Here is a 13,010-nt window from a genome sequence, read left to right on the forward strand (position 1 = left end):
TAATCTAGCATATTTATTTCTTTTGAAATATAAAATATATTCATTAACTTGATATTATCACAAACGTACTCAAGATTACCTTATAAAAGAATATTATTATATTTATAAAAATAAACTATATTGGCTGACCTGTTAAGAGGGTGGGCGATAACTGATAAAAATGTCATGAAAAGTAAGTGGCTATTGATAATAAGGGTTAAGAGGAAATTGTCACTTATGAGGGAATTAAACGCTTTTTTTTAAAAGTAAAAGGTCGGAAGTGATTACGTTTGAATATAAAATAAATAAATGGCAAAGATTTGAAAGACTATCTATTGTATAATTTTATTCGAAAACTTTTATATAGTAAAAATATAATAACATAGCGTTCATTTGAGTAAGTATTATTTATTTTTTAATTTATGCGCTAAGTCGAGGCTTAAGTTATCATTTAAAGAGATTCGTCTGATCTTGACTTTATCTTTTTATTAATTTACGTAAGAAAAAGTAAATAAATTCATTCGGTATTATCAATGACTAACTCTACACACGGGTTTACCCGCACGAAATTTATGAAACTACCTATGGCACACAAAACCGTCACCCCTCATTTAATCTCTCGAGGAGTGAATTAAATAAAGTAGCCTATGTCCTTTCCCGGGACTCAAATTATTTCCTCGAATATTTCCCAAGTTCATCTGAATTGGTTCAACGGTTTAAGTTTGAAGAAGTAACAGACAGAGATACTTTATTTATAATATTAGTATATACTCTATCATAAGTAATATTATCTTGCTTAAATAAATGTTATACATTATCACAGTATAAAAATGTACACGCCAGTAATACCAAATGATATTAGCCCTTGTCCATTCCAAAAATCACTACTTTTATCACTAAAACGTTTAAGGGCGTTGACGTAATGTAAGCCTTATTCTTTAAGAATACATTGAATTTAGATAACTGAATCGATATCTATTCTAGTCAGTCAGTCAGTAATGGATCTGAACCATTAATATATCATTGTACTAAGTAACCGATTACTAAGTGTAAGGTTATTTATATTAAATACAGATTTTGACTTTGCGTTGATTGTATTAATTGGTTGTAGAGCTTTGTATAAGCCAATCTGGGTAGCTTCCACGCATCACCGACAAACATCAATGCTTACTATCGTGGTAGAGTCACATAACATCTTATATCCCAAGCTTGATGTAAGGGATGGTTATTATGTCTTTGGGTGGTAAAGATTACCTGCTTTAGCCCATTTCCCAATAAATATTTTGAATTTGGTTAGATCGAACAATTGTCCATCTTATTCCGGCACTGAATTGCAATAAATTACAGTAATACTCAGGTCGAGGTTTCATACCCACTCAGCAATCCATTGCTAGAACTACTAATATTACTACAATTGCTATAAATATCTGATAAGAAATACAATATATTATTTGTAATATAAGACATAATAAAGCACATGTCTTCCAATATGTATTTATATATTGTATTAAAAAAGGTTAAAACTGTATATTATAAAACATTAAAAAATAAAAAAATATGACTATTCCAACTTTAAAATTTAATAGTTGATTCAAAGGAAAACCCATGTTGTTTTTTTATTTAGGTAGCTGGACGAGCAAATGGGCTACCTGATGGTAAGTGGTTACTACCGCCCATAGACAATGGCATTGTAAGAAATATTAACCATTCTTTACATCGCCAATGTGCCACCAATCTTAGGAAGTAAGATGTGTTGTGTCCCTTGTACCTGTAGTTACACCAACTCATTCACCCTTCTAACCGGAACACAACAATACTGGGTACTGTTGTTTGGCAGTAGAATAACTGACTAATGAGACAACCCACATATACCCAGTCTGGGTAGACATTAACCGACCAGACCTACCTACCTAACAGAGGGGCTAGCAGAAAGCCCTACCACCAAATAAAAGTGACTGGATCAGAAGCAAGATTAACACATTTTTCATTTTACATTATTAATTAATATTATGTATATTCAATTTTAATCTATAATTAGCAAGCTAATTATAAAATAAATTGTGTTATCATTAAAATTAACACTGAATCAAAATCAAAATATTATTTATTTTACTAGACTCGTAATATGACTTTTGCATGGTTGACTTACACTCATTATTAATTATTAAATATAATAATTAAGGCATCAGAATTTAGTCTACTGAGAAGAACCGGCAAGACTAGCAACTCAGTACTTATTCTTATTCACCTTCACCAATTTAGATTGTTTATAAAATACAATAAAATGAATGATCGGTTGTGTGTATTATCATGCATTTAAATTGACGAATGTTAACTTAAATTATATATGTTGTTTTGGATTTATGAAATAAAAATAATTTCTCTCTTAATATGTATATGTTTATCCTGTACAATAATGACACTGAAGTGTATTTTGTCTTTCGTAAGAGATTCATTTGAATTAGCATTTGCTAATCAACATTTTGAAATCTCTTAGCTAGCAATTAAATATTTTCTAAATTTAATGAAAGATTCTTAATCCCGCTTCCATAGACAATAACACAAATAACTTTAAGTTTCAATCTTTATATAGTTATATTGAGTCAATATAAATTAAATTATTTCAATGATTTTTAATATCATTAGTAAGGATAATTTTTACGAAAGAATGAATTGCTTAATACGGAAAACGCGTTGGTAGATGTATCTTATTGTATACGACATTCGTACGCTAAACCTATTGATTCTACAAAAAAGGTAGATGAAATATATTGTAGCCAATTGTCTCTAATTTAATTTCTTACATAATTATTTTCATAGTAAAATGAATTGAAAAGTGTTTATTGTCAAAATACTGTTTCAGCGCGCCATTTTTTCCAATATGGAACGCGAGCGGCAAAAATCACCAATTAATTTTAACGGTTGACAAAAAGACGAGAAAAGGGCATTGAACTGTTTTGCCTTAGCCTATTTATATAAAGATAATATAGCTGTTCAATATTATGCAATATAAAGAGCAAATAACTTTTGTGTAAAAATATTACAAATTTAATTTAAAGGATAAAAATCGTCCCAAAATATCACAATAATTTGAGCAGTTAGTGACTCGCATGGATGTACGATATCATGTTCTACATCACTAATCATGTAGCAAAATTACCTCCCTTGAGTATCTATAACGGCAGTCATTTGTCTAGAGGATATTAATTAAACACCGAGTGGCTCTGCTGCACCCTGTATATACTTTTTTTATTAAGGAAGTTTTTACTTTGAAATATGGAACTGCTTTATTTATAGAGGACTTGAAGGCGGGTTGCGCGCTTAAACATTTGCTTTGTCATGTTAATGTTGTTTGAAAATGATGTGGAAGATAAATTTGTATAAGTTTTAGGAAAATGTATAAGAGATAATGTATCCTATTTGGTATCGGTTCAGTTAAGAGTCAAGAGGAAAAATTGTAAGGAACTAACTTACATTCGTATTTATAATATTAATCAGGATGTTGGGTTTAGTGGAAAGCTAGCAAGATACGAATCAGTGTATATTATCGTTAAGATATTAATTAAGTATTGAAAGCGTAGAACTAAGAAATGTATTCGATATATCATAACTTGCATAAATATCACACTTGATAAATCTCTTGAAGTTGATGTCGATTACGTTACGGCTATTAAATTTAGTCGCTACAGTATTTATAGGTTTTTAATTTAAATTGCGGTGTTTTTAGTTATTGTTTAAAATAATTTTATTAATGGTTCACTGGCCGTAACGCATTGATTTAATTATAAAATGAATTTTAAAAAACGGTCATAACCCGACACGCTTCTTTAATTTAATTTGCGTTTGTCTCATGCCGACGACAGTAACATGGATGCGTTGACAGGACAAGTTTTATTACATTTAAATTGTTTCCATTTTGATTTTTTTTATTATATAATTGAGTTGCAGTACATTATTTATTGCTCAATAATATTTAAAATATATATTATGTTAAAATAACTACTAAATATATTTAAAGTAAAGTAAAGAAACGATTTGCTGACTAACTCCTGCGTTTTAATCGTAGTGTGTGTCTCAGTTTTTTTAACTAAAGTATCAAGTTTTGTCTTGTTTATATAGCAAATTTATCTTTAATTTGTATATTATTTTATGAAAAAAGGTAAGGATATCTATGAAAAATAACAAGTCCAATCTATAGGATATTATGGAAGATTGTATGGTCGCCAGTACCACGGTAAAAAAATTAAATGTCAATTAGTTGAATGACCTAGACTATGTCGGGGGAAAGTGCTTTGATATGTTTTTACCTGGAACTAGGCCTCCCCGGGCGCCCAAGGAAGCGATGGCTGGATGTCGTGAAACAGGAGATGAGAGCCAATGGACTCACGAGACGACGCTAAAGACCATGCAAAGTGGAGTAGGCTTAGTCGAAAGGCAAACCCTGGCAATAGACGAGATTAATAAATACCAGGCAGAAAAAAAAGTCAAACAAAAATAAATGAAATCTCTATGTTAGGTTAAAAGTTAGGTATATATTAATTTATACATGCGATGCGAAACTTAGGGATTGTAACAATGAACAAAACAATTCACCTAGTCGATTAACTGTTTGTTACCAGTAAAAGTCGTTATATTGTAAATAATTTAATTCAAATCACAGATTCAAATACTACAGATACTCTTTTTGTTTCAAAAAAAGAACGCAATATATGCTAATAAAAAAAAAACGTTTTATATTTCAACAAAGAAATACAACCCTCATTTAAATTATCAATTATATGTTACACGAGGAATATTTGAATGATATACATTTTGAGAATTATAATCGTGTAGTGTCCCGTTATCTATTGTACAGTTGTATTTCAAAGAATTTCTGTTATAAAGTTATTCATATTCAATATTTGTACCAGGAATTGAATGAATACTATCAATATATATGTTACTGTAAAAGCTCGAACTAAGGTAAATCTTAAGATTTTCCAGTAAAACCTAAGATTTACCGACATTAGTTGGTAAATGTAAGTATTTATTATAAAGGAACGACTTTTTCGGACTTTTACCATTCCAACCTAACCATTTTTTTTTTTGTTTTACGAGGAGGAAATACATTTACGCATGCCTCCCGGTCGGGGAACCGGGACGGGTATGTGGGACTCAACCGGGATCTAATGCCCCGTGCCAGGGCATGCTAATTCTAATGCCTTGTCCTACCCACTAAAACCATCCTCGGGTTTCCACCATGCCGCCGAGTGGTGAGGCTACGGGATCGCCCCCACCAGCGGCAGCCGCCGTAAGGCGGCTGAATATTCATGGAGAGCGCGCCTAGTGCGCGCCTAGTGCGCGCCTTCCCCCTCATCCTCCACGTAGGAATGTCGCGAACTCCCCCGAGTCCGCTACTGGAGGCTGGGCGTCAACGAAGCTGACGCCCTGCGGCGGATAAGATGGTAGGCTCCGCCGCTGGCCGCCAGTGTAAAACACCTGGGAGGCTCGAGTAGCGAGCCCTCCCACTCCCTCCTAGCCAACGAGGCCACTCACATGGTCTGCCCTGACGCCGATCAGGGACGTACCAAGAGCAGCCCCACGGCATCCCTTCCGCCAGTCTTAGCCGTGGCCGACGAGCAAGCTCAAGCCGGCTTCTTTGCCCAGGGTACACAACGAGGAGGTTACTGGCATGTACCCCATTCCAACCTAACCTAACATGTAAATCATAAGATTTTTCAAGTGAATGATGGTAAAAGTTCGAATCCCAAAGTTTTATGGACATTTGCCATTCAAAATCGGTAAATCTTAGGTTTTACTGGAAAATCTTAAGATTTACCGTAGTTCGAGCTTTTACAGTAACATATACATATGACGAGCGTATCTTTAACTGTTACGGAAAAATTAGCTACCAAAGACTAACAAGGAAATAGAAATGTGATTGACGCAGAATTTTTAATAATCATAGTTTGTTTATAGCCCCTTGTTTTAAAGTAGTAGGTGGACGGGCAAATAGGCCACCTGGCGGTTTGTGGTGGTGTTTGTCACCACCGCCCATTAATATTAGCGCTGCGAGAAATATTAACCATTCCTTACATCGATTATGCGCCACCAACCTTGGAAACTATGATGTTATCTCCCTTGTACCTGTAGTTACACTGGTTTACCCTCCAAACCGGAACATACCAATTCAAAGTTTTGCTGTTTAGCGGCAGAATACCTAATGAGTCGGTGAAAGAATAATTAAAGAGGATAAAAAATATACCATAAAAGACAACTTTATCTTGTGTATATCACCAAGTATTGTGTGAAGTATTTAGAATTGGGATAAAATATGGAATGAGACCTTCCAGTAATTATTAAAATATGTGGCCTGTTGCAGAGGCTCTGCCAAAACCATCAGTATAAAATAAATAAAAAAAGTAAAAAATAATTTCAACAGTAACAATAAGTGAGTATGTTTGAAATACATGTTCGGAATTTTGTATCCTAGTAACAAAATTAAGTTTATTCGTATTTTAACTAATTACATAACGTATTTAAAAAAGTATTACGTTACTTAACAAACCCGTTTCTTGTGGAGTCTTTGTGCATTTTATATGTGACGTGTTAATTATGTAAACATCTTTTTAATTAATTGCTTGTAATAAATAATAAATGTTTGGGTCTCAACGGTTCTACTCAATTTGGTGATCTGTCGCGCTACTAAATTCGTACATTTAATCTGTACATTTTATTGAAGTGCTTATTTTTCTTAAATATACTGTATGCTAGTCCATGTACCCGATAGTATAAGCTATCGGAAGTATACAGAATCCAGTTTTCCTCAGTAATGGAGTAATTAATCAACTACAAAATTTCACGGAATATATATATTAAAACACTTATTTAAGGATTTATTGAAACGCTAAATACATTTTATTTTAAACAGAAGATAAATAGCGTTATCCATATTTCCTCATCACTTCAAAATGAGAAACTTACATACAAAATTTTATTGAAAAATTCTCTCATACACTTGGTGGTAGGGCTTTGTGCAAGCTCCGATCCACTGATCATATTATGTTCTACCGCTTAGCGGCAATACTTTGTATTGTTGTATTCTGGATTGAAGGGTGAGTGAGCCAATGTAACAAGGAACATAATCACTTTGTTCCCACATTTTGTGTGGTGCGTTGAAGATGTACGGACTGATTAACTTATAACGTCAAAAATGACACTGAAAATATTGTTTAGTAGGTATGCCAGGTCATCACTTTCTGTTAAACATTGAATAATTTTAATTACACGAATACGTATCGTTACAAAAATAGATGTAAGTTAATTTCTAACTTCAAAGTTCGAATACTGTTTAATATCAAATGTTTAATATCAGTCTTTGAAATATTCATCGTTTGCAATAAGTAATACATTTAAATTTTCTCAAACGTATTTCACGTGCTGTATGTTTGATTACGAAAGCCTACGCAATCAAAGTACCTAGCTTGATTGAAGAACTGGGTTCTTGGTAATTGAATAAAATGGGTTCTATATTTCGAATTAGGAATCTTTTTAGTATAAATGGGATATAACGAGGTTTTGATTTTATTTGAAATACGAATACGATTTTTTTAATACGTAGATTTGGTCAGAGTAAAATAGGCCAATCCGTTCTAAAGTTTCTTTTAGTCTTTAGCTACCTCTAGCCGGCTCAAACAACAACGACTCATAGGGATGTTGTGAGAGCCGACTAAAGGTAATGGTCATTTCAACCTTATCCATCGAAACTGTTTTGTGGCGATGGCGGACAACTAACTAACCAGCAAAAAAACAAATAAGACATATCATACTATAAATAAAAAAAAACACATAAATATAAATATGTTTAAAAAACAAAGCCAGTGAATTAATATAGATAACAAGAAATATTCATATGAATAATAATATATGTATGTTGCCTCTCGAAAGGACCCATAAAAGTGGATTTCCTGAATCCTCTTCATATGCCTTTCACGTACAATTATTGTACCCTAACGTTGAAAGTTACTTAGATAGAAACATATTTTGTAGGTTTTTCATAAAGGATACTTGCTTCTGACACAGACTGGAAAGTCTAAAAAATTGCATTAATGTCAGTTTGAATGAGACTTTTGCGTGGCTTTGCGACACTGCATTAGCGTGTTTGCACAGCGTTGTTTAATTTAATTTACGTATTTGGAAGTATAATAAGTATATCGTCTTTACATTTTCTACTCGCACTACTCTCTGTTACCAACTTTGCAACCTTCAAGAAGGAAGACGCACCTGTAAGCCTTCCAGTGTAGCAGATGCCCATGGGCATCCGGTGCTAGTCATTTACCATCAGATGACCCCCATTACCTTTCCACCATTGCCATAAAAACATGGACTTAATCTTTGAAAAACGCAAATATGGAAATTATTATATAGCTGCCGTCTGCGCCCTTTTTTTTGCGTGTGAGTTGACCATACTCGCTGCAGGTTTTATTTTGGATTATGTTATCCTATCTGTTAAGTCAGAATGTAAGCTATCTGTATTTAAAATTTCATCTAAATCTATCCAGCCGTTTTGTTATGACTTATTAACAAATATCCAAACAGTCACAATATATTAGCAGAATTCACAAAACGATTATCTCAATACTAGTGCGACCCTACTAACCGAATCAAAGATCTATGATTATTTTAACTCCTTTCATGTATAATTCATGTTCAAATTATACAAAATACTATAAACTCGTATCTAATTTTAAGAATCGACAAATAAATAAAACTAAATCCATCGGTCGATAATAACTGATGACTCGACAATGTATAGATATCATTTATAATCTTCTAGCGGACGTGTTGAGAGGTATTCGTGGAAGGGCCCTTCAAGGGCCCATCATTAGACAATGCTCAAAGATTCCACAGATAGGATATGACCTTTTACACTTAAACATGCCAAGTATATACATTAAGGAGGCAAGAGAGATCCCAAGATACATAGACCCAATATCAACCAATGATATATTACTAATTTAAAATTAGAACATAGACGTTATCAAATGGTCCCGATACACGTAACGACTTATTTTTCTTCTGCATTTGTTATTAAGTTGGTAATAAACGAGTAAGCTTGTTCTATTTTCCTCAGTGCAGAACATTGTATAAAATAGAAAACGTGCAGTCTGAATCCTTAGCAACATAACACAAGCCACGTTTTTGAGTTAACTGTGCAGAAGTAAGAGCAAAATTGTCGTTGAGGATGTAGCTGAGCTGCATTGCAAAATGAGCATGTAAAATTCGACATGCTCATTTTGCATGCATCTTTTTTGCAAATATATGTAATTCTATGCATCATAATTATTAAAGGTGACGTCATGTTATTAACACTTTTTTGAGCTTAATTACATTTAAGAGGACAGTCCTTGCGGAACGCCTAAATAGCGCTTACTGTTTTCGAAATATCTTAAAACTGGAGCATTGATTATGGATGAAAAAAAACATTCAGTATCTTAATAGATAGATCTCAAGTTTCACCGCATGATATTTATAAAATTTGTATAAATAACTCAGTAAATTCATCGTCAACATCACTCCAAACACTGAAATCGACCTTTTCTATTAACGTTTTTTAAGCTATTTAGCTGCTAGTTTATACATGTATTTTTGGTTAAATGGGGACACAAAAGTGTAAATAATAAGTTCACCGTGTTAAATTTCTATTATATCACATAATATTATAGTATTTTTTATTTAAATATTGCTTACTTTTTGGCATTCGTCGTCCATACTTTTTAGTATGGAGAAAATCATTTGACGGTTTTGACTTATTATTCGACATCGCTGTCAATAAATTTTCAGTCCCTCCCCAGATCTCAAGGTGGGAGCACGTCAGTTTTTATTTCGAGCCGAGTCTTATAATTTCGCGAATCGTCTACGCACACATAGACAAGTTAGCATAAGGGTGGGGCGCGAGTGTCGTGGGATGCAATTGTTAATTTTTACTTTCAAGATTTATCGACTATTGGTCAAGTCACATATTATTAAGTTAGTTCTTTGATAAATAAATATTTTTGTAATAATTAATAAAAATTGAACGATTTTAATTGGCTTTTTAATTACCCTGTATGAATCTACCCCATGGCGTACGAATTTACCGCATTTACTGTACGAACGTACCCCTACCATACCAATACGTGGGGTACATTCGTACAATTATTTTCTGTAGAAAAAAGCCTATAACCCTTTAACCTTTTGTCATAAGAATTTTGGACTTTTTTGTAACAAACTATAATATATTTGTTACACTTAAGCACATAAACTAGGTAAATACGACAATTAATCACATCGTAAAAAAATAAAATCTGAAAAGTGTACGAAGGGTAACTATTTTCCCCTAATGTCGAATTAAAAGTACAAAATTATAAGGATGAACATAGTGAATACCCGAATGAACCTGAATGTAATGTAATTTTTGCACTATCCAGCTTATTTTTTTCTCTTAATACGAAATTTAAAACAAACGCCAACTCATACCCAAACTCATGTCGTTTAGTTCGTCTGCTTAATTCCTAATTATTTAAATGCTTATTTAAAATAGTGCATAGTGCTAAGCAAAAACGGTTGATATACATTCCATTTTGTACTGATGCTATACTTAGTTAGTACCTTTCATGACCAGATACCGTCAGCGGGCCGCCCCCCTGATTTTTGTGTAATATAAAATAATTTTAATTGACTTGTTTAACCAAGAAGATTTTTGTCTTTAGTTAATTAAAAAAAAACTGATTAATATTTACCTCCATTATTTTTATTTATAAAATTTAAGTAAGTGATTATTTAATGTGTCTTAACGCCCTAATTCGTTATACCTACCAACCTTAAAATATCCAGAAAATAATTATTTAGTTAGAGGAGAGCAGTAGAATCAATAAAAATTATAATGTATGAGGCATCTTAATGCACTCTGACCGCACCCTATGCTAACAAATAATTTATAATTGTGTTTGCGAGTGACATCCTTATAGCTAATACATTACTCATAAATAAATGTATTTTTATAAATCCAACGTTATGAACGCGCAATGAAAATTTAATTTATTCGTTGCAACGAAAACAAGCAACTAATTGTCTAGGGGGTGCGTACGATACACTGCACAATGCAAGTGTATTATTGGAAAGTACCTATGTGTGTGTTCTAAAATAAATTCCCACGCTGACAAACTATGCTCTTAAGTATCGAGAATGAACTCAATATTCCATTTTCAAATTTCAGATCGAATTAAAAGTAAATGCAATTATAGCTGTGGCGAAGCCACGTATGTTACGACAGATAATTCTTTTGAGTTATTACCTTTTGCATGCGAAAATAATAAAGTCAGATATTTAAAAATATTACTCGACAATAATTGTCAGGCGTGATAACGTTGCCGGATTGATTTTGGTCTTTTGTTCCCAATTGAATGAATGAATATGAATGATAATGAAATATTAAATTTAAGATGAACATTATATACATTTTATTGATCTGTCCGTGTCTTTCGTTGTAAGTTTCTAAACCTAATGTTGTTTGGAAGCAGTCGCTATTAAGCTATAAGGCGGCTTCATTATACAAATGTGTTTATTATGATCTATTATAATAAACACTTCTCATTTTCTTTTATGTATATGGTGTACAAGACAAGAGTGTAATATATCTATCTATCTATAGATATCTGATAATTAGTAATTCTGTATTTATTATCATATTTTGATTTGATCATTATTCAATATAATTTGATTTTTAATACGTATCTAATCAAATTAAATACATAATAATTGCAAAATGATTATATTTTGCAATTATTATGTATGTATGTACATGTAGTTTAAATATCCGAAATAAACGTCTTCGAAAATGTTTCTTATATTCATATTTATATAATTATGAATATTAATGTTTATAGTTTTTAATGTAAACTAACTTTTTTAAAGACATGGAGAGGGCTACGGAGTCCAGGACATGCGCCATCTTGGTTTTCCAGAGTGCGACGTTATCCGATACCCACACATCGCATCATTGATCCCATCGAAGGTATGTTTAAATATATATAAATTTTAATATTATTTATGAATAATAGCTATTTAATGATTATAAATACACATTAAATATTCTCGATTCTAGATTTTTTATTTAAAATGATTTCAGTAATTGATTGGATTAAAAACTATAAAAGTCCACAAATGTCATTTTAAATTTAAAAATAATTATAATTAGGCCAACAACAGCACATAGTTTTTTTTAGTCATTTATATATCAAGTTATGTAAAAAACTACAACATACATTGAAGATTAGATTGTTCTTTTAAAAAAATACATATATAGGTATAGTTTGTATTATATAAAAAAGTTGAAACTACTGAATTATTAAAATTATAATATATTTAAATATCGTACAATCATTGTTTAAGTAAAAACATTAAAATGTTATAATATTAAAAAATAAATAAATTCTCATCATTAACGTTGTCCCAGCTCACCTGGGGTCGCAGTTTGTCTTCGACCTCCATTCGTTCCGGTCATCCGAGACATGCCTTTGTATTTTGCATGCATTTAATCTTTCACACAATCTATTCATCTCTGTTTTTACCTTTCTTTCCTTTTTCATCTATCAATTCTCATATTCAACACCCTTACTTAATGCCCAAAATAGGGTAAATAACTTCCCCCCTCGCTGTCTACGATTGTCCACTTGTGACTTTATATCAAGTTCTCAATTCTCATCCTCTTTTTATGTAATGCATCATGTTATGATTCATAAATAATAAGAGGAGTAATAATTGTTTTATAAATACTTCTTTTAAGTATTAAAATCAAGGAACTTATAGTAAGGCTTATATATTACAGTTTGAAATTGACTTACTATATTTTTTTACATAACTAACTTTGTTAGTTAAATACAAGTTGGATATGTAAATATATATACTTTATCTTAAAAATTATACTCACAACATCGTCCCATTTACAAGATGCAATTATTTATTACGTACTACATAATATTTAAAAATCAAAATATGTATAAATTGTTTCA

The 13,010-nt window shown here is 31.9% G+C and overlaps 1 protein-coding gene across 1 annotated transcript in view; it reads left to right on the forward strand.

Annotated features, from left to right (window-relative positions):
• Positions 1–13,010, forward strand: part of LOC113401177 (corticotropin-releasing factor-binding protein) — a 37,251-nt gene that overhangs the window by 8,360 nt on the left and 15,881 nt on the right. The window contains exon 2 of the mRNA XM_026640988.2: positions 11,914–12,013. Coding sequence (XP_026496773.1) covers positions 11,914–12,013 — 100 coding nt within the window. The remainder of the gene's footprint in view (positions 1–11,913; positions 12,014–13,010) is intronic.

This window comes from Vanessa tameamea, chromosome 7 (assembly GCF_037043105.1).
Source record: "Vanessa tameamea isolate UH-Manoa-2023 chromosome 7, ilVanTame1 primary haplotype, whole genome shotgun sequence".
NCBI classification, from domain to species: domain Eukaryota; kingdom Metazoa; phylum Arthropoda; class Insecta; order Lepidoptera; family Nymphalidae; genus Vanessa; species Vanessa tameamea.